General features: G+C 42.6%; 1 protein-coding gene across 3 annotated transcripts in view; it reads left to right on the forward strand.

Annotated features, from left to right (window-relative positions):
* CACNA2D3 (calcium voltage-gated channel auxiliary subunit alpha2delta 3) overlaps positions 1–26,383 on the forward strand; it is an 837,281-nt gene that overhangs the window by 530,394 nt on the left and 280,504 nt on the right. For all 3 annotated transcript variants that reach the window (XR_002136724.3, XM_088798500.1, XM_088798501.1), the window contains exons 12-13: positions 15,714–15,792; positions 25,329–25,462. Coding sequence is in view for 2 of the 3 variants with exons in the window: in XM_088798500.1 (XP_088654626.1) it covers positions 15,714–15,792; positions 25,329–25,462 (213 nt within the window). In the remaining variant the exon portion in view is untranslated. The remainder of the gene's footprint in view (positions 1–15,713; positions 15,793–25,328; positions 25,463–26,383) is intronic.

Here is a 26,383-nt window from a genome sequence, read left to right on the forward strand (position 1 = left end):
GTTTGTCCATTCCATTCCTGCCCCTTTAAATGTGATCATTCAAAGGCTTCATGATGTGATGTCATAAGAACCACAGTGATGCCCATTTAGTCTCAGAGCTCCTAACATGTCCACCTTGTTCCTGCATGTTGAGAACTCATTCCCAACATGACTTTTCTGGAGCTGGTCATGGATGCCAGTATCTGGTACACAGTAAATCAGAGAATGGCCACGCGAGTAGACGTACGAACTTCTCTCTCCATTTGGCAAGCACTTCAGACGAGAGAGCCCATCTTGATTGTCCAAAGAACACAATTTGTGGTTTTAGGAATTTATAGTGTAGAATACAAGAAGACTATAAGACAGAAGTTCTTAACCTGGGACCCAGAGGTTCCTAGAGAATCCAGGTGTGGGTTTTTGTGGAGGAAATGCCCCAAACCTCATGCATCTTGTTGGAAATTGCAAATGTACACAGCCTTGGGCATTTTCTGGTAGGGCAAAAGTCCGTAGCCCTTGCTGAATTCTTGTGGATCTTATTATTCTCCAAAGATTAATAGAGGTTGTTATTGTTATACCGCTAATATTACTCTAACTGTGTTAGAAACTGTCAATCGTATTGTCCCTGGTAACGACAAATATCAGTGATGACTGGAACACCCTCCCCTGGGGGGGAACAATACAAAACCTCTTCTTCGCTCACCAGTGTCAATTTCTTCTCCAACCAAACTTCTGGGCAGTATGAGGGGCACATCTATGGATAAGAAATTTGGCCTTCCTCGGCTGACCTTGTTTAGTTCTGACCGAAGAAAAATTATCTGAAACACCAGTGGAATACAGCCCTAGCTTCCTGGAATTCATTGCTGCTGACCTGTTTTTTCATTTATTATCTCATTTTCTGTCAATCACAGTGAGCAGGGTCGCGGGACGATCCACATGTTATAGGTAGACAGCAGAGGGTTTAATGAACTTAGGGGGTTTAACTGACTTACTCAGGTCACCACGCCAGTAAGTGGAACCCAAGTCTTCTGATTCCCAGCTGTTTTACAGGTACTCAGGATTTGGTTTCATCAGATATGGCAAAGCACACAGACATGGAAATGACTGTCATGAAGGAGGAAGTTTATTAGGCTCATAGACCTGTAGAAGCAAGAGGCATGCCATAGCCCGAAGGGGCATGCGGGAGCAGCAAGGCAAGATGAGTGGGCACAGGGGTGGGGCAGGCAGTGGACTGAAGACTCTTGTGGTTTTCATGAGAAGAAAGAGGCAAAGCAGGGAAGGCAGGTTTACGACTGAAGCATTACAGTGGCTCTGGGTGTAGGGGGGTGCTGTCCCTCCTTGTCGGGCACCAGGCCCTGGGGTGATTAGGGCAGGTGGATAGTGGCCAAGCGTGTGAGCACCTGATAGAAGCAAGTGGTTGGAGACTTGGGCTCTGGGGTGTTTGGTTGTATATCAAAGGTGCACTTGGAGGTGAGTTGTATACTATCTCCAGGAATTGGCTAACTCTGGGACAGACAGTCCCTCCAGGGCAGCAAGGCTCTAGATATCAGAGCACCAGAAATACAGAAAATAAAGAGATATAGTTAGTGTACTGGTTCTGCTCCCTGAGTGAAGTTTACCCTCCTCCAACCCCCCACCCCCCCGCAGAAGGTTTGCAGCTTGGCTTTTTATTGCTACTTTAAGTGGTGTGTAACCCCCTCTGTTCCACTGTGCTAACCCAGGTCACAGTCTCTGGGTGACCCACAGACACCCATCTCCTTCACTTTGACAAAAAAACATGACCATTAAACTGGACTTCTATAGCCCTGGCCAGAAATTACAACTGGTGATATTTTTTTTGTTCCTCATTTAGAATATTTTCAATATCACACATGAGGTATTAGGGTCTGTGCTTGAGAGGAAGGAGATTATACAGACTCTTAGAGCATCCCCAAAATGACAGTTCATTTTTCATAATGATCTATGGTATTCATTTGTTGAAATTTTATTACTTTTGTAATTTAATTCATTTTTCCCTCTTTATCGCTGCACAGGACAGCGTTACCTTACTCGCCTTTCTCGTCCCTTTGGATAAGGATGTTTCTTCTTTTATTATGAGCATGATAGCTTCTAGATTGAAGCAGCCTGCTCACTATAACTGTTTCCACTGGTGTCAACCCTCCCTGAGTCCACCTCTGCTCTTGCAGCCTTTTCATGAAGACACAGATTGGCAGTGATTTATGAAGCACTTTTGTGAATAATCAAGTTCTAACCCTCATCTTCTGCTTAGAGATTAAGATTTTTATTCAGAAATGTTCCCCTGCATTTGCAGTCATAGGAATGAGCACATAATAACAGAAGCTGGTTAAAAATATCTTTTGTGAAGCTACAGATTAAGAACGTAGTTTATTTTCTTTTTTGTTTTGTTTGTTTGTTTGTTTGTTTGTTTTTTAATTAAATTTATTGGGGTGACAATTGTTAGTAAAATTACATAGATTTCAGGTGTACAATTCTGTATTACATCATCTATAAATCCCATTGTGTGTTCACCACCTAGAGTCAGTTCTCCTTCCATCACCATATATTCGATCCCCCTTACCCTCATCTCCCACCCCCCACCCACTGCCCCCGTTACCCTCTGGCAACCACTAAACTATTGTCTGTGTCTATGAGTTTCTGTTTCTCATTTGTTTGTCTTGTTCTTTTGTTGTTTTTGGTTTATATACCACATATCAGTGAAATCACATGGTTCTCTGCTTTTTCTGTCTGACTTGTTTCGCTCAGCATTACTCTCTCAAGATCCATCCATGTTGTCACAAATGTTCCTATATCATCTTTTCTTACTGCCGAATAGTATTCCATTGTGTATATATACCACAACTTTTTTATCCATTCATCTATCGAAGGACATTTTGGTTGTTTCCATGTCTTGGCCACTGTAAACAAAGCTGCAATGAACATTGGAGCACACGTGTCTTTATCTCTAAATGTTTTCAGATTTTTTGGGTAGATACCCAGAAGAGGGATTGCTGGGTCATATGGCAATTCTATTCGTAATTCTTTGAGAAACCTCCACACTGCCTTCCATAACGGCTGCACCAGTCTGCATTCCCACCAACAGTGTATGAGGGTTCCTTTTTCTCCACAGCCTCTCCAACATTTGTTATTGTTTGTCTTGTTGATGATAGCCATTCTGACTGGGGTGAGGTGATATCTCATTGTGGTTTTGATTTGCATTTCTCTGATGATTAGTGATGTTGAGCATTTTTTCATATGTCTATTTGCCATTTGTATGTCCTCTTTGGAGAAATGTCTCTTCAAGTCCTCTGCCCATTTTTCAATTGGGTTGTTTGTCTTTTTGTTGTTGAGTTGCATGAGTTCCTTGTATATTCTGGATACTAGCCCCTTATCGGAGGCACTGTTTGCAAAAATCTTCTCCCATTCAGTTGGTGGCCTCTTTATTTTGTCAATGGTTTCTTTTGCTGTGCAGAAGCTTTTAAGTTTCATATAGTCCCATTTGTTTATTTTAGCTTTTACTTCCATTGCCTTTGGAGTCAAGTTCATAAAATGCTCTTTGAACCCAAGGTCCATAAGTTTAGTACCTATGTTTTCTTCTATGCAGTTTATTGTGTCAGGTCTTATGCTTAAGTCTTTGATCCATTTTGAATTAACTTTGGTACATGGTGACAAATAGCAGTCCAGTTTCATTCTTTTGCACGTGGCTATCCAATTCTCCCAGCACCATTTATTGAAGAGGCTGTCTTTGCTCCATTGTATGTTTTTAGCTTCTTTGTCAAAAATTATCTGTCCATATTTATGTGGTTTTATTTCTGGGTTCTCAATTCTATTCCATTGGTCTATGTGTCTGTTTTTCTGCCAATACCATGCTGTTTTGATTATTGTAGCCCTGTAGTACAAGCCAAAGTCAGGAAGTGTGATACCTCCATTATTGTTCTTTTTCCTTAAGATTGCTTTGGCTATTCGGGGTCTTTTGTGGTTCCAAACAAATCTGATGATTTTTTGTTCTATTTTTCTTTAAAAAATTCCATTGGGATTTTGATGGGGATTGCATTGAATCTGTATATTGCTTTGGGTAATATGGCCATTTTAACTATGTTGATTCTTCCAATCCATGAGCACGGAATGTCTTTCCATTTCTTTGTGTCTTCTTCAATTTCTTTCAAAAATGTCTTATAGTTTTCAGCATATAGGTCTTTCACATCCTTGGTTAAGTTTATTCCTAGGTATTTTATTCTTTTTGCTGCAATTGCAAAAGGAATTGTTTTTTGTATTTCTTTTTCTGAGATTTCATTGTTAGTATATAGGAAGGCAATGGACTTTTGTGCGTTGATTTTGTAGCCGGCAACTTTACTGTATTCGTTGATTGTTTCTAATAGCTTTTTGGTGGAGTCTTTAGGGTTTTCTATATATAGCATCATGTCATCTGCAAAGAGTGATAATTTAACTTCTTCATTCCCAATTTGGATGCCTTTTATTTCTTTCTCTTGCCTGATTGCTCTGGCAAGGACTTCCAACACTATGTTGAAAAGCAGAGGTGATAGGGGACATCCCTGTCGTGTTCCTGAACGTAGAGCAAAGGGCTTCAGTTTTTCTCCATTAATTATGAGATTAGCAGAGGGCTTGTCATATATGGCCTTTATTATGTTAAGGTATTTTCCTTCTATACCCATTTTATTAAGTGTTTTAATCATAAATGGATGTTGTATCTTGTCAAATGCTTTTTCTGCATCAATTGATATAATCATATGATTTTTGTCCTTTATTTTGTTTATGTGATGTATCACATTGATGGATTTGCGTATGTTGAACCATCCTTGTGCCCCGGGGATGAACCCCACTTGGTCGTGATGAATAATCTTTTTAATGCATTGTTGTATTCGATTTGCTAGAATTTTATTTAGGATTTTTGCATCGGTATTCATTAGAGATATTGGTCTGTAGTTTTCTTTTTTTGTGCTGTCCTTACCAGGTTTTGGTATCAGGGTAATGTTGGCCTCATAAAATGAGTTAGGGAGTACTGTCTCTTCTTCAATTTTTTGGAAGAGTTTGTGCAGAATTGGTATTAGATCCTCTTTGAAGGTTTGGTAGAATTCACTAGTGAAGCCATCTGGTCCCGGACTTTTGCTTTTGGGAAGGTTTTGGATGACTGATTCAATTTCGTTACTGGTGATCGGTCTGTTTAGATTTTCCAGTTCTTCATGGTTCAGCCTTGGAAGGCTATATGTTTCTAAGAACTTGTCCATTTCTTCTAGGTTGTTGAATTTGGTGGCATATAGTCCTTCATAGTATTCTTGGATGATCCTTTGTATTTCTGTGGTGTCCGTGATAACTTCCCCTTTTACGTTTCTGATTTTGTTAATCAGCGTCTTCTCTCTTTTTATCTTAGTAAGTCTAGCCAAGGGTTTGTCAATTTTGTTAATCTTTTCAAAGAACCAGCTCTTTGTCATATTAATTTTTTCTATTGTCTTTTTGTTCTCTATTTCATTTAGTTCTGCTCTAATTTTTGTTATTTCCTTTCTTCTGCTGACCTTGGGTTTTACTTGTTCTTCTTTTTCTAGTTCTTTAAGGTGTAACATGAGGTTATTTACTTGGGAGTTTTCTTGTTTCTTGAGATAGGCCTGTAATGAGATAAATTTCCCTCTTAAAACTGCTTTCGCTGCATCCCAAAAATTTTGGTAGGATGTATTTTCATTGTCATTTGTTTCAATGTATCTTTTGATCTCTCCTCTAATTTCTTCTTTGACCCAGTCCTTCTTTAAAAGTATGTTGTTTAGTCTCCATGTATTTGTGTTTTTTCCCGCTTTCTTTTTACAGTTGATATCCAATTTCAAAGCCTTGTGATCAGAGAATATGCATGGTATGATTTCAATCTTCTTAAATTTGTTGAGACTGATTTTATGTCCCAATATATGGTCTATCCTTGAGAATGTTCCATGTACACTAGAAAAGAATGTATAGTCTGATGTTTTAGGATGAAGTGCTCTATAAATGTCAATTATGTCCATTTCATCTAATGTGTCATTTAGGGCTACTATTTCGTTATTTATTTTCTGTTTGGATGATCTATCCATAGCTGTCAATGATGTATTTAAGTCCCCTAGTATAATTGTGTTTTGGTCAATTTCTCCCTTTAGTTCTGTTAGTAGTTGCTTGGTGTATTTCGGTGCTCCCTGATTGGGGGCATAAATATTGATGACTGTTATGTCTTCTTGTTGTACAGTCCCCTTCACCATTATGAAATGTCCATCTTTGTCTCTTGTTATCTTTTTCACCTTGAAGTCTGTTTCATCTGATATCAGTATGGCTACACCTGATTTTCTCTGGGTACCATTTGCTTGGAGTGTCAATTTCCACCCTTTCACTTTGAGTCTATGCTTGTCCTTGTAGCTGAGATGTGTCTCTTGGAGACAGCATATGGTTGGGTTTAGTTTTTTGATCCAATCTGCTACTCTGTGCCTTTTTATTGGTGAGTTCAGTCCATTTACATTTAGAGTAATTATTGATATGTGAGGATTTCCTGTCATTCTATCCTTAGTTTTCTGGTAAGGTTGTGTCTCCATTGTTTCTTTGCCTTTTTGTTGTTGTCTATTATTTCTGTGTGGTGGTATTCTATGATGTTTCCCTCTGTTTCTTTTTTTATTTCAGTATGTATTTCAATTCTGGATTTATTTTGAGTGGTTACCCTTAAGTTTATGTAAAAGAAAGTTTGATATTTAGAGTATTCCATTTTCTTCAGCACGCTTACTTTCTCCATTCCCATATTCCGGTTCAAGCCTTTACTCTCCCCCTTTTTGAGTTTTGTTTGCCACAAATTGTCCCTGTTGATGGTGGTCGAATGGCCTCCTTTAGTATTTCTTGTAGTGCAGGTCGTGTATTAGAAAATTCCCTCAGCTTCTGTATGTCTGGAAAGGTCTTTATTCCTCCTTCATATCTAAAGGATATCTTTGCTGGATATATTATTCTTGGCTCATGGTTTCTCTCTTTCAATAGTTTGAATATTTGGTTCCACTCTCTCCTGGCTTGTAGAGTTTCTGCTGAAAAATCTGATGATAATCTAATGGGCTTTCCTTTGTAAGTTACCGTCTTCTTTTCCCTGGCTGCCTTGAGGATTCTTTCTTTGTCGTTGATTTTAGACATCTTCAATACAATGTGCCTTGGAGAAGGTCTGTTGGGATTGAGGTAACTAGGTGTTCTATTTGCTTCTTGGATTCGAGGGTCCAGTTCTGTCCACAAATTTGGGAAGTTCTCATCGACAATTTGTTTGAATATATTCTCTGTTCCCTTCTCTCTTTCTTCTCCTTCTGGTATGCCCATTATTCTTATATTGCTCTTTCTGATGAAGTCAGAAAGTTCTTGTAGAGTTCTTTCATTTCTTTTAAGTCTCAAGTCTCTTTCTTCTTCAATTTGTGTCATTTCCAGGTTTCTATCTTCGATGTCACTGATTCTTTGCTCCATCTGGTCAACTCTACTACCTAAGCTGGTTATTTCATTCTTAATTTCTTCTATTGAGTTCTTAATCTCCAGAAATTCTATTTGGTTCTTTTTTAAGATTTCAATCTCTTTCGTAAAATGTTCATGCTGTTCTTTGATTGAGTTTCTGAGTTCCTTTAACTGCCTATCTGTGTTTTCTTGTATCTCGTTGAGTTTTTTCAGAACTGCAATCTTGAATTCTCTGTCATTTAAGTCACATATTTCTGTATCTTTAAGTGCCTTCTCTGGAGATTTTTCACTTTCTTTCTGAGCTATCTTGTTGCCTTGGTTATTCATGGCGATTACTGGTTTACTATTTCTCTTCCTAGACATCTACAGGAGTGACTTCTGCAACAGGTTGATAGAAAGCGGTCTTTCTTTTGTTTGCCAGTACTTGTTGGTAGAATGTTTTATTATTTCTCCAACTGCAACTTATTTTTCTTCTCCCACACAGTAGTGCTATGTTTTCTCTGCACTATTCCAACTTCTCACGCAATGGGGGGATTCCCTGGGAGACGGGCTTCTCCTCTGTTAATAGTTCGTCTAGGTCACAGGGCGCAGTGTCCCGGTGGGTATGCGGAGAGCTTTTGATGTTCGAAAGCTCTTCCAGCTGCTGATTCAGAGCCCGTATATTTCAGCAGTTCTGTTTACTCCTGCAGGGATCCGCCCAGATAGGTGGGGTCAGGGGCGGGGTGAGTTGTGAGAGGTGGCCCAGAGCAATGGCGGCGACCACCACCACAGCCGGTCCTGCTTCCACTGCTCTCTCCCCTTTGCTGGAACTAGTTGGGCTGTGAATTTGTGTTTGCGGTCCACAGATCTCAAAACAGCAAATTTTCTGTTGTTTTGATCTGACACTGCTACTGTTTCGCTTCTAGCACCGGGCAGGTGGGGGCGGGGCGAGCTCTGGGAGGGGAGGGAGGGGGCGGCTAGTCTCAGTGCCTAAGGCTCCGTTCTCTGCTCGGCAGTGCGGGCTTAAACCACCGTTTTCAGCCTTTTTCCCTCAGTCTTTTCTCCGAGGTCTCTGCCATGAGCGTTGGGTTCAGCCGTGTTATATGCTGTCCCCTCAGCCCTGTGGAGCCCTGGCGGAGCCCTAGCAGTCCGATCTCCCGCAGCTGCGGTAGTTCCGGGAAGCAGCGAGCTCGGCGCACTGAGCTGGGTCTGCGTCCTGCGCCCGCGCGGTTCCGTCTCCGCGCGCTTCTCCCTTTCCTCCTCCCTCCACTCGCGCGAATCTCCCACCTGTAGGTGATTTCAGTCGGTAGTGGGCCTCTTCGTGTTGCTTGTCTGCTGTGCAGGGAGTCCTTTGTGGAGTTTTTGTTGTTCGATTCTTTGTAAATTCCAGGGGAGCTTTACAGAGGCTCACCTCACGCCGCCATTTTTCCGGAAGTCTAGTTTATTTTCTGGTTAGGTCTTATTTTCGGGGAAACAAGAAATTCCCAGCCCCACTTCTCTTTGCTCAGGCCTCATCTTCTCGGTGGTATTTTTTTTTTTTTAAGTGTTGACCTCAGAGCACTTGTATCAGACCCATCATGGGTGCTCTTAAAAAAATCTAGGTCCCTGGGCCTACTTAATCTGAATCTCTGGAGGGTAGGTGCTGGGGACTCCACCTCTAACAGGCAGTTCAACACTCCTAGTGAATCCAATGCCCAGGGAAGTCTGACAACTCTCAGCACCCTGGCCAGAGCCTGTCATCTCTCACCTGGAACGTTCCGGTGGCCTCCTACTTAGTATCTCTGTTTCTCTTTATCTCCCTATGACTGTGGTTCTCAAACTTGGCTGCACATTGCAACCTCCATAAGGAGATTAAAAATTGGGCCCTGCTTCCAGAGGTTCTGATTTAATTATTCTTAGATGGGACCAGGGCATTCAGAATAATAAAATCATCACAGGGAAATCAAATGGGCAGCCTGGTTGAGCACAACAGTACATGGCCGATTCTCCACATGGCAGACAGAATGACTGTTTACAATATTATATGTGTCTCATGTCAGGGTTCTATTCAGTGCCCCCGGGGGCTTCTCTTCTCACTGCAAAAATGAAAAATCCCGCTCTCTAAATGGCCCCCAAAGTTTCCTGTGATTCAGCACCTGTGGTCAATCTAAGCCATCCCTTAAAACCCCTTCTAGTAGACTCCACTCCATCCCCACTGGTCTCTTTATTATCCCTAAGCATCCCTATCTCAAGGGCTTTGTACCTTCTGATCCCTGTGTCTGGAACATTCTTCCCCAATAGCCGTATGTCTTGTTCCCCTCCCCCATCCCATTTTGTCCAGATCCCTGCTCAGGTATCACCTTATCAGGGAGACCTTCCCTCCCTTCCTTTCTAAAACAGCAACCCCCATTACTCACCATTACCTTACCCCGTTTTATTTTCTCCATAAGCATTTAATCCAACAAATACATAAACATTATATGTGAATTTGACATGTATTATCTGTTTTACACTCATGAAAATGTAAACTCCTTAAGGACCGAGAATGCGTTTTGTTTATTCATTGTAATTGTATCCCTAAGAATGGTCCTGGCACATAGTAAGTGCTCAGAAGTTACTGGTGGCAGATGGATGGTGAGCTGCTACTCTTGGACTGTCTCCAAAGCATGGGTATTGGTGACCTTCCATTTATTACTGTCGGGACCTGTGGAAGCGGCAGCAGCCTGTGTCCTGGCTGTGCATTGTCCCATTATTGCCCTGCTAGCAGCTACTTCCTTTCCTCTATTTTAATTGGCTGCAGACGGGGGAGAATTTGAGTCATTATCTTTGTAAACTCAAACTACCTCCGCTCACCAAAGGTGGGGAGGAGTGATGCCCCGCTGTTTTTCATGGGAATTGCATCTATCTATATGAGTAAGAAGCATAAATCTGTTTTTTGGAGAAACTGGATTGAGTTTTTTGTTTGTTTCATTTGGGAAATTTTATACTAAGTCGATTAAATTATGCGACTTTGAACTTTGGAATGTCCACATCTTAACATTTTATTAAGCTTCCTTGGGTTTGTAGAACATTTAAAGACCATCCGAACTTAAGTGGGGCATCAAAACGAACTACTAATAGGTTGGTGCAGACTTTTTCCAACCAACTTTGTGCTGCGTTAATGCAAGTGGTGCCTTCATGCCTGCAGGATGAGCACAAAGGCCGGCCTTTCTGGGGAACTGGTGTGTCCTGATGCCTGCGCTGGTCTGACCTGTGCCATGACTCCTTCCCGCGCATGATATTCAGTGTCCTCTGCCGAGGCGCCTTGGCATGTCAGAAAAGGAGTTGGGTCCAAGTCCTTGCAAAAGTTTGTTTGATGGCACTTCTTAGGGAAGAAACGTCCAGCCATTGGAAATAAAGTTCATCAGGTTCCATGATCTGTTAGTGATGGAAATGAGCCGTTGGCGGTGTTGCTCAGAGAGATTTGCACTCAGTTCATCGAGCACTGGACTAAAACAGTCCACCTGAACGGTGCCAAGCCGGACTTAATTTCCACGTGTCATCTCTTCTGTTTGATTTTCACTGCTGTGTTTATTCTTCCTATGTCCTTACAGAATGGTTTAAGAAGTAGCAGCCATTCCTTTTTCATTCAAAGTGATCTTTAATGATTAAAGCAGTACTTGTTTATTTGTAAAAGCATTCGAATGAAATTGAAATTTATGAAGTCAAAAGAGCAAGTCCCTTTTTAGAAAAAAGTGCGATTCTGTGCTACACAATATCCCACCACTTGCTTTTTTCCCCTTACTGGTTTAAATGAACGTCTTTCTGCAGGAGTACATAACTGTGTGGTATTCCACTGTATAAATGTACTATAAGGTTTTTTTTAGCCAATCAACTATCAAGAGACACTTAGGATTTACCGGTTTTTAAGTCCATTACAAATAATGAATGTAAACATCCTTGTACTTTGATCACTTGTGTGTATTTGTGAAAATGTGTAAAAGTAAATTGCAGGGCTTTAAGAAGATATGCACTCTACACTTCTGCATACTCCTATCACTTCCTGTCATCTTTGTTACGGGCTTGGTCCCCATAGGCGTTTTATTCGTTATCCTGGCTATAAGATAAATGCCAAGAGACGGACTGACTGGTTCTGAAAAAAATTACAATTATAAAAGGCTATAGATATTGTTCAATTTCTCTCCAAAATATTTATTTTGGGGTAAAATCCCTTTTCTTTCATTGCCAATTGAAAAGCATTACTGTGAGAAATCCAGGGCGAGAACCCAGTATTATTTGGTTATGTTTACTTTATAGGCAGAGATACAAGTCACTCCCATGCCATTTCTAGTCAGATAAGGACGCCAGGCCATCACTCGAAGCCGAGGACTGCACATAAATGGAAATATTAAACATTCTTTTTTTCTCTCCTAAGTAATAAGATAAATAGAAGCCACCAAAACAAGTGTAATGCTGTAAATCCCTTAGCGCCTGCCTGACCCAGGGGATGATACTGGCCATACAGGCCACAGTGGCGTGTGTGTGGCTGTGGTGGCGGCGGGGTTGGGGGGGTGGTCGTAGTGCTGGTTTTTATTATTGTGATTGTTGTTAGCACGATTATTCTTGAGCAATCATGTCTGGTCTGAAGTTTGGCACAATTCTACTGGTTTTCCAAATGGGTTGCCATCTTTTAAAATCAGGAATTAGAGCAGCTTTGTCAGTGATTCCTGGCATTGTTCTGGAGTTTTAACTATGTCTCCGAGAGCGCTCAGGGAATCCTCTGGTTCTGGATCCGGACAGCAGAGGAGGTTTGGTGCACACAGTTACCTTTACTCAAAAACAAATGGGTTGGTCTGTGTCAGTCTCTCCTCTTTGCCTACAAAGATGGACTCACAGCTTCATTTCCTAAAAATTATCTATTGTGCCCTCTGCTTGGTTAAGAGCCAGGGGGATGCAAGTTTGTATCAGTCTAGTGTTGCCTTTAAATTTGAAAGGAGGGGATGAGGATAAGGGGAAGGTGAGAGGTTTAGAAAATAGTCAGTAACCACAAGATGACCACGGGGTTTTGAAAATTAATTTGGGGAACGTACAGAGGGATAGTGGATGGGGGGGGTGGGTTCACACAGTGTGAGGGATATAAATGAGAAACGTCTAAGTTTTGCTTTGTCTTGTGCACCTGAAACTAATAATAATAATAAATAAAAAAAACAGCAAAAAAAAAGAAAGAAGTTGTGGTATATATACATAATGGAATACTATTCGGCAGTAAGAAAAGATGAAATAGGACCATTTGTGACAACATGGATGGATCTTGAGATTATAATACTAACGGAAGTAAGTCAGACAGAAAAAGCAGAGAACCATATGATTTCATAAACCACAAACAACAAAAGAACAAGACAAACAAATGAGAAACAAAAACTCATAGACACAGACAATAGTTTAATGGCTACCAGAAGGTAAGGGGCGAAGGAGTTGGTAGATGAGGGTAAAGGGGATCAAATATATGGTGATGGAAGGAGAACTGACTCTGGGTGGTGAAAACACAATGGGATTTATAGATGATGTAATACAGAATTATACACCTGAAATCTATGTAACTTTACTAACAATTGTCACTCCAATAAACTTGAACTAAAAAAAAAAAAAAAATTTGAAAGGAAAGGCAACATGTTATGAGGAAAAAAAAATCACAGGTCTGGTCTCAAGAGACTAGATTCCAGTTCTGGCTGCTGTGGGTGCTGGCTCTGGGCCTTGGAGCTGGTTGGGGTTTTCTGCGTTCACAGAACCAGCATCTCCAGGAGGTGAAGAGGAACCCCCAGTGTTGTCCTGAAGTCTCAGAAGACCGCTCTGATTAGATCAGGATTTGATGAAACTAAGCAAATCACTTTACTTCACTGGGCCTCAGTTTCCCCCAAATCAGAAATCATCAGCTAAATGCCAGCAGCGGTCAGGCAGGAAAAGTGAAGAAGGACAGCTCTCTGTAGGGGTGTAAAGGGTAACCACCTTTGGCTATATGAGGCTGAATCTTCCCTTTCTCCCCGCCCCCCCCCCCATCTCCCAAGACAAACCAGAATCTCCCAATTAAAAAAGAAAAGAAAAAAAGTCTTCCTCCCAATGTGACTCCAGTGGGAATAATGTGGAAAAAAGCTAAGGGAGTGAAAAGAGGCAAAGGCTTCTCTGCCTGTCATCCACCCAGGAAGCCCTCTTGCAGTTGCTGTGATGGGGGAAATGGCTGCATTACTGAACACAGATGAGGACGGACTAAGGCTACATCATGATAATGTGTATTTAAACATCTCTTTAGTTGGAAATAAGCCATCACCTAAAAACGAGTCTTCAAGTTATAATTCCCAGATAAGAGGATATTCATCATTAAAATAAAATCTTCATTTTTACAGCCAGCTATGAGCACTCACATATTTTTACCCATTGATGTATTGAGTTGTAATGTTCCAAATACTGTGCGCCCTCCGGTCACAGCCAGGGGGAAGAGACCTCGCCTTTCTTTCCCCTCATCAAGTACATAGTCTAGTGGAGATCAGGCTCCCAGATGTAACCACACAAGATGCTAGGAAACTACAATAAAGGCTCTAGAGGAGCAGTAGGGGCACCTTACCCGATCTGGAGGAGCTGAGGGGATGTCAGCTGGTAAAGCTTTGGTGCCATATGTCAAGCGTTGTTCATCTACCACCATGTCTTCATTGAACTCAGTCTCCAAGAGGTGACCAAAGGACTGTCCTTGTCCTGCCAGTAGAGTTTTATTTGGATGTGCAGTATTGACCCACATACCATTTTAAATTTGAATGAATGGGTCTTAGCCCTTTTAATTCCCATCTTTCTTCCATCTAACTCTCAAGTACTACTCTGGGAGGTGCGTTTTGGTTTACTTCAAAGAATTCTGTTTGACAATTTCACTTAACATAATACCATAATACCTCCTATTAATAGGTCCATCCATGTTGTTATAGCAAGATTTCATTCTTTTTTATGGCTGAGTTTTACATATATATATATATATATATATATATATATATATATATATATATATCACATCTTGTTCATTCATTCATCTATCGATGGCCATCTACTTTGCCTCCATATCTTGGCTATGGTAAATAATGCTGCAGTGAGCATTGGGGTGCATATATCTTTTGGAATTAGTGTTTTTGTTTTCTTTAGGTAGATACCCAGAAGTGGAATTTCTGGGTTGTATGGTAGTTCTATTTTTAATTTTTTGAGGCATCTCTATACTCTTTTTCTATAGTGGCTGCACCAATTTACAATCCCACCGACAGTGCACGAGGATTCCCTTTTTTCCACATCCTCTCCAGATACTGTATTATTTCCCCTGTGGAATCTAAAAAACAAAACAAACGAACAAAACAAACAGAAACAGACTCATAGATGCCGAGCACAAACTGTTGGTTGCCAGAAAGGAAAGGAGTAAGGGGATGGGTGAAAAGGACGAAGGGGAATAGGAGGTACAAACCTCCAGTTTCAAAAAAAATCACGGGGATGTAATATAAAGCATAGGGAAAATATTTGGTATGATAGTAATAACCGTATAGTGACAGATGGTTACTGGACTTACTGGGGTGATCACATCATAAGAAATATAAATGTCAAATCACTATGTTGTACACCTGAAAATAATATATGTTGCATGTCAACAATACTTTAATAAAAAATAAACAAACAAACAAAGTGTTCTGGCCTCTCATGAGAGACAGTTGAGAAAGCAATAGCAAACAAAACAGCCAAGGCTTTACATGTGTTCTCTGCTCTATGGGCACCAAAAACTTAGGAAGGCTTGAGAGTGTCTCCATTGGTCTCCTGGCTACAGGCTGTACCTCTTGTCCCAGTTAATTACCTCCTAAAATCACACCAGACACCACAGATGGCAAGAGAGTGTCTGCAGCCTGTCCTCACCATTGGGGGGAAATGTTAAGGGTCTTTCAGTGGCGTTTTTATTCCCAAGAAGTGCACACTCTGCATTTCCTGTGTGGATGAGGAAAATGGTTGCGGATTTGGTCCAGACCTGATGCTCCTTGTCCATATGTGTGCAACAAACCCCGGCCCGTGATGCTGCCAGCCTCCCATTGCAACTTATTCTCCTCTGTCACAAGTTCCACACCGAAAAACAACCACCACCAGTGCCATATGGTTGAAAAGATCAAAGGCCCCGGTTTTGAATATATTTCTAGCTGACTGTACTTCAAATGTTTTAAATATGTTCCTACAGATGGGAAGCATGGAGCATTAAAGAGGTAAACCACATGTGTGTGAGCCATGCATGTGGTCTGTGCAGGACAGTGAACAGTGAATACCATTGATCCATGTGTTTGTCTTCCTCTCAGGTTCGCATCTTTACGTACCTCATTGGACGAGAGGCAGCTTTTGCAGACAATCTCAAGTGGATGGCCTGTGCCAACAAAGGTAGGTCTCTCTAATGTGCTTGAATCTGAATAACTTCTCCTTGGAGATGCAGAAATTGAGATGACTATCTCATTGTGTGCAACAAACCCCGAGAAAGTAGAGAGTTCTAGAAGACTGTGAATTCTAAGATAAGGTCTGGGTGTTTCTGAATGATTATTGATAGGCTTCTAACAGCTTCTTCCAAAATATGTTTATAAATTTGGAGGACATCGTCAAATGGAGTGGTGAAGCCTTTCCACTCTACTGCTTAGTAGCTGCGTGACATTGGGAGAATTTACTGTGCACCAAATATCCATGTGCTCATTCACCATTCCCAAGGGGCCTCAACACTGGTTCTGGCCAATAGGCTTTAAGCAAAACCAACCTGGGCCATTTCTGGGTTAAAGTATTTGAGAGCTGGTGTGGTGGTGTCTATACTCTCTTCTGCTCTTATAAACTCTGAAGCTACATGATGGGATAGTCATGAAATAGAGCAAACTTCATTAGCCTGGGTCCCTGAGTGACCACATGGACCAGATGCCTTTCCACTTATCCTGTCCCCTGCCATCTACCAGCCCATACTGGATGTATAGTATGTGTGATAAACCTTTGTGTTAAGCCACTGAGATTTCTGGTTTGATAAGTTCCCGTAGCGTGACTTAGCCTGTACAACTAATTAAGTCAGTTAACTCTAACCTGCCTTAAAATGTTCTAATCTTAAAAATGGAAATGGTGATAATAGTTCTTCCTGTGACTCTTATTAAATATAAGGCTTAATGAAATGATGCATGTTAGGTGCCTGGTTCAATGCTGGTACATAGTAAGAGCTCGATGATTGTTGGGTTTTCTATATTCACAAGTTAATTGATGGATGATCCCCTGTTGTGTGTAAGAAGTAATGCTTTGGGGAAAGGTACAGGGAGACAAGGAACAGGGCCCTGCAGTCTATGGAAAGCTTATTTTCATTCTAGATCAACCCATAAGGCAAAGCATAGGAGGCAAATAGGTAATAAAGTCCAGACTCCTTGAGTCCAAATCCAGCCTCCGTCATCTACCAACCATGTGAAAGTTACCCAACCTGTCTGGGTCTGAGTTATGTCACCTACAGAACAGGGGAAATGATACCTGCCCCATACAGATACTGTGGGCATGAAATGAGGCTGTGCAAGTAAAGCTGGTAGCTCAGTGCCTGGCACATAAATGCCCGATATTATTTCCTGGTGTTTATTGACCTGCAGACATGACTTATCTCCCTTCTGAGGCTACACACTCTGTGAGGGCAGGCTTTGACTCTGAGCACTAACAGACCCCAGCCTCCTACCTTACTCAGAGTGATCATTGGATGCTCAAAAAATGAGTAACCTGACTGCAAATACTAATAAAGAAAGATCTTTCTTGTTGCTCATACATTGGCATTGATGGATTTCAGTGGTCTATTTTTATATTGTCTCCTAAGCCATCCTTTATAAAAGTGGAAGTGTTTGTACATTAGTGGAGGCAAGGGGACGCAATGAAGGCTTTGGAGATCTCAGATCTAGTTTTAGTGACTTAAGACAAAGTTATTTTAGTTGCAAGCAACCAATGTTGTTCCCTGAAATTAAAAAGAGGAATGTTTTGGAGTGAGAGGGGAGTGACTCAGCTTCCACAGTGGGAGGGGAAGCTCGTGTCTCATGAGGGACCAGGGAGCTGTGTTTTTGTTTTTCTTTCCCTTCTTGGTTTCTTTATACACTCCATGGCATTCTTCTCCTCTGCAGATAGACTTTCTCTGCTCTGGAGTATGCACATCCAGAAATGGTCACCCCATACCATGTACACCCATCTACCTACACAACACATATTGTGGCTAAGGAATGATATTAGAAAAAGAGTTTATATCTTCTCCATTTGAGACTGATCAGCAACTCTTAAGTTCTGATTTCAAGTGCCCGACCTCCCTCCCAAAATAAATTATGACACCCAGCTTGGGCCAGGTCTCTCCCCTGCCAAATTTGGTATGGCAGAGGTAAGCCCATGGAGAAAAAAAAATACATGTGCTTAGATGGGCTAAGCATTGTGTGTGGGTTGGGTGTGGGACGTTCTCAGCGAGTACATGTACAACCAGGCAAATAAACCTCTGCTTAGGTTTTCCTTTACTTAGCATTGCCTTTAATGATCTGTTTCTACTTGGAACAGTCTTGTAAGCAAGTCTCAATTTCCTCATCTAAAAAGTGGAGAGCTGCATAGAGTTTTTTACATTTCCTTGAAGTTCTAAAATAACACATCCTACAATTATTGTGGTTTATTGGCTTTCTTGCCTCACTAAAAGGTATCGGTGATTCTGATTGTTTCAGAGTCATGCCTTTGGCTTCATTTCAGGGGGACCTGTAGGAGGAATGGGGGCTGAGTGCGTCCCTGATGTCCTCTGGGTAAAGGGGCCATTATGAAAAAATTGGGGGGACTTTGTTGACATTTAAAAATCTTGAGTGAACTATACTTTTCCCTTTTTTTTTCTTTATCCTGTGGTCTTGGGGGGGGGGGGGAAGAGTTCCTGTCCATTTTTGAAAAATTTTGCTGTTATTCCTGCCACATCAGATTGTAGTTCTTCCCATCAGCTAGTATGCATTTAGTCACGGGTTATTGTTTTTACCACTGTCTGTGTCCAGCTGATGAAAATTACTCAAATTGAAGTCTTGTCTTAATCAACTAATATTACACCATAATTTAGTTTTAGTCATTGTTTATAAGAATCTTTGAAGCATCCTTTTGAAGATAGTTTTGTCAATTCAGAGTACTTCAGGGCCTGGCTATAGAATACAGCCCTCTAGATTTAAAAGTTCTGAGCACAGCGACTTGGAAAATCCAAGAAGGTAATAGTAGCTGCTTAGCTGGCCGGGCTGTTGGATTCCACAGCGATTCTCCTTCTCTTCCTGTCTGAATCCAGTTGTTTCCTTCCCTGCCAGAGCCAGTCCCTCTCCATAGTTTCACCTTCCGCACTGTAAAGGGCCTTGGGGATAAAATGCCATTGTTTACCACCCTTCAAAGTAGCAGTTGCCATCAGAACGCTAGGTTCCAGTCATCTGTGCCCATATAAACACTGGCTTCACGTTGCGTCAGTTATGGGGTTTTAGACCACGTAACATCAGTGAGCAAGTATTCTTCTATGGTCATTAATTAAATCATTGTTTATAGTCTCAGATTGTTATAGTATGGAGGCAGCATAACATTTTTCATCTCAAGTGACATGAGGTCCAGAGGGGCCCCCTTACATATTTTCGTCCTGACTCAGACAAGTTCTTCGGTGAAATGAAGCATTAGCATTCAGAGGCCAGAGCAGACCCAGGGATTGCCCAGGGGAGCGCAAGAAGAAGCCTGTTGGCTGACTGGCCAGGCTTGGCCAGAGTGACCCTGGGGAGGAGCAGGAATCATCAGGCCAGCACCTCTCCCCTGGTCAGTGGTCGAGGACCCTCTGTTGGTACAGAACTTTTTGCTTGGAAGTCTGGTAGCCATGGAGATGGTTCTCAGCCAGTGGACCTCAGACACTGTCCCTGGGAAATGGTTGTTCTCTGCCTCCTCCAATCGACTAGCAAAATCTAGAGAGGCCTGGAGCTCCTTGGTTTGTTTCATTTTATGCATAACTAAGTCTTATCTTGAGGGAACCAGCCCTAATGAGGCAAAGCAGCAAACCATTTTAAACACATTAGAACAATCATTGCCACTGTACAATGGCTTGTGGAATATAAAGTTCTGCGTTCACACTGTTGGATAAATAAGTGAACTGGGAAAACTGAACAGAGGGGCTCACTAGTCCAGATATGCCATAATGCCGTGATGACCTCTAATGTTCGGTGTGCCAAGATGTTAAAGAAGTACTGCCTGATTCTCCTTCAGAAATCACGGTGAATGGAGTGTTTTCCAGCTGTGCAAATAAAGAAGGGCCTCCGTGTTTGGGTTCTCAACCAATCAGTCATCGTTAGGTCGAATGGAAACTCCACATGAGTCTCTCTTGGTTGTCTGCTCAGCTTGGCCCTCTTTGATAGGTTAATGGTTATTCTCTCCTTCTTTGAAAGAGAACTAGTGGCCTGAGCCCTCCCCAGAAGTTCAGACCCAAAGCCTTTTTCCCATCAAAAAATTCTTACCCTCACTCTACCTTTTCAAGTGTCTTGTCCACTAAAAGATAGATTCAGATTTATGAGGCTAGAATGGTTGTAGGTGAGGGTAGGGGGAAAGCGGCATTTAAAACTTTTCGTATTTTGGAACACGTGGAAGAAGGCAAAAATGAAAGTTATTCAGATAACTTTGTGTAATTTTTTTTTGGTATCCTTTGACCAATATCTCTCCAATTCCCCTAATTTCCAGCCCCCAGTTTCACAAAGGAAAAGGTTTGTTCCTAAATTTGAGAGTCTGGCTGATTATTCAGATGGCTTCACACTTGAGAGCCTTATTCTCCAGGTGGGCACATGCCCACCAAGGCTGTGCGGCTCCTGCCTTCATGGTCATTCTCTCCTGGTTGGTTGGCTCATCAGACATGTGCCGTTGGCTCTCAGGGCCCAACAGACCTTAATGAATGTCCAAGGAGATGTGGAGATAGAAAGTTGTTTATACGTTATACATTTTTCTACAGAAGTAAGTGTTTTTTCAATAGTCTGTGATGTTGATGGGGTGGAGGAAGATGAAAGAGAATATTGTCAGGGTCTTTCCAGAACACTCATCCATACGGAATACAAACAAGGTCACACCATTGACATTCCTGCCCAACCCATTACCCCGCGAAGACTGAAATCTGAGCACTGGCTTTGTTTTCAGCTTATCTTGTTTGGAGGGGAAAAGGGTGTCTGTCAAGACTCAAAGGGAGTAGAACCACTCACACCAAAGGCAGAACGAGGATCTTGGCATGTGAGGTCCCCAGCCAGGGTCTCCCATGGAGGAGCAAACTCAGGGGCCCTCGGCTCTGGCATCTTCATAAGGTGGAAAATGGAAAGATGTGCTGATGGGGCATTTCATGCAAAGGCACCTTTTAGACAAGGGACTCAAGAAATCTCGAAGTGAGGGTGGTAGAATCTCAGAAATACAAAGTACCAGGCTGCATGTCCTTTATCGCACTGACTAGTTTGTAACCCAGAGTTCACAGGAGACCCTGCAAGGGAATAAGGTAAATAAATCGATGTTACTTAGAAAAATGAGAAGACCATTTGTAATAGGTGGCTAATTTCAGCATTAATTACTCCTTGGTAATTACCGAATGATTGCTGATTCTGTTTTCTTACATGATATATGAAGTCCAAAAAGGCACATTAAAGAAGAGAATAAACATTCAAGAGCTAGAATTTAAAAGAAATTTAAAAAGGGGTGGGGAGGAGGGAAGGGGCAGCTCAGAGAACGCAGAGGGAAAACAAGGGAAGTGTCTATGGTTACAGCCAAAGCGTCCAGCCCTCTGCGACTTCCTGTTATCCATCAAAAGGTACATTTGTTAACTAAAACTTAGATGAAAACATTTAAAAACAGAAGAGTCTTTCAGAAAGGTTTGAGGTTTTAATGGATTGGGGTTAGATGAATTAAAATTGCATTAAACTTTACAATATACATTATTAATATTATTTTTATAATTTTAGCTTTTCTTACCTTTTATACATCTGTATCCCTGGTCTATATATTGAAATATAAGTTAGAACTGTGGCCTGGGTTTTGAGTGGATCTTTGGTACTAATTATTGAGCATTTTTCAGGACCTTCAGAAGAGAACCATATATGCCCCCATCCCATCCTCAACCTTTCCCGACCACAGAGACATGGGCAGCTCTTCCTCCTGGAGGAGGACTCCTGAGCATCCCATCCTGTCCTTTTCTAAAACAGGAAGAGGCTGTGTCTTCAGTGGTCAAGAGCAAAGATTTCAGAATCAGATGAACCTCGATTCAAATCGATCTGGGACAAATCACTGACCTCTCTGTGTTCTGTTTCCTCCCTGTATAATGAGCACACGAGTTGGGCTCTTGTGGTGCCCAAGTACCCAGGGGCAAGGTGACTCACAGTGCGACCTCAGTGAGTGTCCCTGCATTACAAATGGCTCCCACAAAGCCATGCTCCCAGCTCTGAGAATACCACTCCGGACAAGACTGGCGCCAGCTTTATGTCACATTTTGTGGAACTAGTATAATGATGAAAGAGAACATAGTAAACTAGTAACTCAGAGTTCAGCACTGGATTAATCTTCTGAAGGAAGTGAAGGTGGGGTGAAATAAGATGAAATAAGTTCAGACAGCTGAATCCTGAGTGATAAACAAGCACCAGCCATGGAGAAACTAGATAAAAGGTGTGCCAGGCAGAGGGTACAGCAAGGGCAAAAGCCTGAGAGGGGAATGACCTTGGCACATGAGAGGAAGAGAACGGCCAGGGAGCTGAAACAATGAGAGCAATGGTAAGAAAACAAAAGGGGGTGAGGTCATGCAGGTCAGTGCTGGGGGGAAACTGAAGGAGAGTCTTGGAAGTCAGGGTAAGACACGTGGATTTTATTCTAACTAAATAGAATCTGTTTGGGGATCGTATGCAGGGACATGATGATCTGCTTTACACTTTCAGCCAATCCCTCTGGCTGCTGTAAGGAGCCGAGATGATGAGGAGGGGGTCTTGGGGGGAGGCTGTTGCTATACTTGGGGAGAGACAGTGGAGTCTGGCGTGGGCTGGGAGCAGGAGAGATAAGGAAGTGGAGTTTAGATAGATTTTAGAGATAGGGCCAGACGAAGACGGCGGTGCATTAGCTACGCAGTGGGGGAAGTAATGATGGCTATCAAGGATAGTTCTTAGGTTTGGGGCCTAAGTCAGGGAGTGGCGCCATTTGCTGAGATGGGAAAGACACATGGGGGAGGAATGAGTTTGGTGAGGGAAATCAGGAGTTGGCTTTCAATGAGTTCAGTCTGAGGATCCTGTTAGTCACCCTGTGGAGGTGTCAGGTGTACAGTTGGCTATGGGTCTGTGGCTCTGGGGAGAAGCCAGCTTTTTGTATTTTCAGAATTTTGACTGTGATATGCAAGGCCAAGTGAGGATGATCTCAGCTCAATCCCTGTCCAAATGTGTGGTGGTTTTTCCTTTCTACTCCCCTCTATGCTAATGACCTGTCTCCCCCATCCTCCTCCCTGCGTTCATTCCCTTTCCTCTCTTGGCCCTATTTGAGAAACCCCAAACCAAGGATTTTTGCTGTTGGCTTTGAAGATTAGAAAGAAAATGTAGACAGCCAAGAAGAACTCCTCCTAAGAGATGTTGTCTTTATTGCACATTGGGCACAGGAACCCCAAATGGGAATTGTTCTACACTGAGAATCACTCACCCATGTACCCCGATGTTCCAGAATCATCGCGCTCTCTCCTCCTCTCACCACTATGGCAATACCTCTCAGCTTGTTCTCTTTGTCATGTTTGTCTTTCTAAGACCTTTTCCTCAGAGCCCGACTAACTTCGCCTACTTGAGAGGAGATGAAATGTTTCCTTTCTTTTTCAAACACTGATTGCAGCCACCTTGCTTGGAGAGATCACTATGGATACCCCCTTTCATCCAGTGACCCTCTTTAAAGCTTGTCTTTCCCACCATGCCTCCAAGAGGGGCCACCTGGAAGTCTTGTGACAGCGGTGTCCCAATGGGTCTCCCTGACTGTGACGCCTGACCTCTGAGGGAGATCCACGGTGTACAGGAGCCCCACTCCAGGGCTGCGTACTCAAACAGGCGCTCAGAGCCTGCTCCTTTGGGGCCCCGGTTCCCCTCGGATGGGCGAGGCTCTGGCCCTGGCCGGCAGGGTGGGGGCGGGCAGGAGTGACAGTGCATGTTAATTAGCACTGTACAGAACTGTCATCAGGAAGCCAGAAGCCACATGGTCCCAACCTGGTTTGGAGTTGGCATACCAAATTCAAACCAGCTGGTCTTTGTTTGGAAATGCCCTGGGAGGGTCCCAGTCCTTTCTGGACAACGGGAAGTCTGGCATTTCCTTACCCTGAGCCCTGTTTTAGACACTAAGAGATTTTATAAACACCGTAGCAAGTGCTGTGACAGATCTGGCTTCAGAGGCATACATACCCTCTCTGATTTGTTGGCAATGGATCTGGCATGAGCCTAGTTATCAGGGTCCTTATTTAAATACATGGGGAGGAAACGTAACTGTCTATCCTGCTTAAAATTCTTCCACGACTATCTGCCTGTAGGATAAAGTCTAAACTCCTTCCCACGGTCCTATGTGCCATCGCCCTGCTCATTTCCTCTGATCTGGTAGTACCTTACTTGTATTCTCTCTTCCCCAGCTCTTTATCCCAACCATTCGGAGCTATTACCAGTTCCTAGAAAGGACCTGACTCTGACCTTGGGCCTTTATTTGCATTCCTTGCTTTGCTGGACACACTCTTTAAGCCCTCTTCCTCTAGTTCACTGTTCCTCATCCTTCAGCGTTCAGTGGGACTGACCCTGTCTCAGGGTAGCCAAGTCATGGGCTGGCCCTGCTGTGCACTGTAGGGTCAAGTTGATTGTGCTGTTTTGTCGTTGTTCACTCAGCCCTTTCAGGGCCCAGGAGACAGGGGTCCTGCTCATCTTGTGAATCTCTGCTTCTCCAGTGCTGGGCACCAAGAAAGCCTTCCGTAAATGTTTCAACGAAGGGTACCCTCCTGTGCCCAATTCATCCTTTCTAGCGTCTCTTAACCCACAGCAACACCAACGGGACCCCAAATGGAAGAGGAGTATAGCTGCGCCCTGAACTCGAGATCAAAATGGCATCCCCATTCACAAGACAGTAGCATGATTAGAGTTTTTCTGTTGCTTAGAAACCATGGCTAACCCAGCATATTCAAGAGGCAGGTCTGGTAACCACAGGAGGCCATGAGCTAGCATTTCAGCCTCCAACACACAAAGGGCAAAATTTTGTAAAAGCAAAAAGATGAGATTAAGAGACTCAAGCCTGGTTCACCTTCTGTATTTGCTGCTTGACACCTATGAGAACATGGGGGAAACACATATTCTCAGTCTGGCTCAGTCATCTTCTCTTAAAAGTGGGTACAGTTATCCCCACTTCCTCGTGTTGTCAAGAATACATGAGACAAAGCTTATCAAGTGTTCAGCAAATTCCATGTCCCTTAGGAAGCACTCAAAAATTCGTCATGACTATTGTTGTTATATGATAAAAATGGAATAGACTTTCAATTTTGGGGTTCATAGTTTTCCCATTGGAAATAAACTCAGTAAAGTAAAAAATAAAAGGTTATAAAATGGCATGTTGAGCGGACTCCCATTTCTGCCAGGAAGGTGTATGTCCGTATGTATGTATGTATGTATGTATGTATGTATGTTACATATATCTGGGAAGACATTATCTAAAGGGTCAACAGGGGCTCCATCTGGGAGGTGGGTTTATGTCTGATCTTATTCCTTTAGTTTGACTATTTTTTCTAACGTGAACACATTCTCATGAAGTGGGTGATGGCAGAGAGGAGATAATACCGTTTAAAAAGGAAAAGAAAAGAAAGAAATTAACTGGAGGCCAAAACGGCATGGTATGTGCATGGCCCGCCCTCCCACCCCCATCTGTTACTAAACTGGGTTTTCCCTTGGCAGGATTTTTCACCCAGATCTCCACCTTGGCTGATGTGCAGGAAAATGTCATGGAATACCTCCACGTGCTCAGCCGGCCCAAAGTGATTGACCAGGAGCACGACGTCGTGTGGACGGAAGCTTACATCGACAGCACCGTGAGTTCACAGGGCCCCTGGGGGACAGCCCGAGGGCTCCTCCTGAGATGGGAGGGTTTTCCTGTGGTGATACCAGAAGACAGCAATTGTATCACTCTTCCTCAATAATGGGGTTCAATGACATTTTCCCTTGTTGTAGAGTTTGCACTGGTCCCCTTGGCAAACAAGGTTGGTGAAAAATCACTGTCACCGGCACTTCTGGAAAGTGTCTGGTCAGGACAGAAAACTCACTTTTTTGATTGCATCTTCTTTAGTTCCTTGTTTTTTCCTTCCCACATGTGTACAAATTCTGTCACTGTGGCAATGATTATAAGCATATTAGATTCAGTCCTCGCCATCTGAGAGACCCAGTCCTGGGTGGGGATGAATCTTTAGGTTTCAACTTGGGAAGGTGACTGGAGCTCAAGTGTAACTCAAATAGGAGTCACGCTAGAGGCCACAGGCATTTTCTTCCCATAGACAAGTGAGAATATGGTGGTCATATCGGCACCGCATCGTTGTGAGAACTCTGGCCAGGGCTCCTTCTACAGCTGAATTCCAAGCAAAAGATTCTGATGCTGAACTCGTTTTAAAAAGAGGAGCTTTGCCAGTCATCAAACAATGGCTCAGTGAATGGCCTGGTTTCTTGTGTATTTTCAGGGTGATTTTTCATAGTGATAATGAGTCTGATGGGAGTGGCGTTTTTCATTAATTGATTTTAAATGTTCCCACAGGGCCTCTCTCCCATCGTTTTTGTTGGGATTAACATCACATTAATCACTGTAACCCAGACATAGCTGTTCTCCAGAGTGATCTCAATGGCTGCTGTGGGCCAGCTTTTCTCTCCATGAGATCTCTCATTCTGGCTGCATTTCTGGCAGCTACAAGCAAACACAGGGCAGGAACAACAGAGGGGAACCCATCTTGGGGGCCATCACAGCA

Source organism: Rhinolophus sinicus, chromosome 5 (genome assembly GCF_057876585.1).
Source record: "Rhinolophus sinicus isolate RSI-liver-muscle chromosome 5, RSI-T2T, whole genome shotgun sequence".
Taxonomy (NCBI): domain Eukaryota; kingdom Metazoa; phylum Chordata; class Mammalia; order Chiroptera; family Rhinolophidae; genus Rhinolophus; species Rhinolophus sinicus.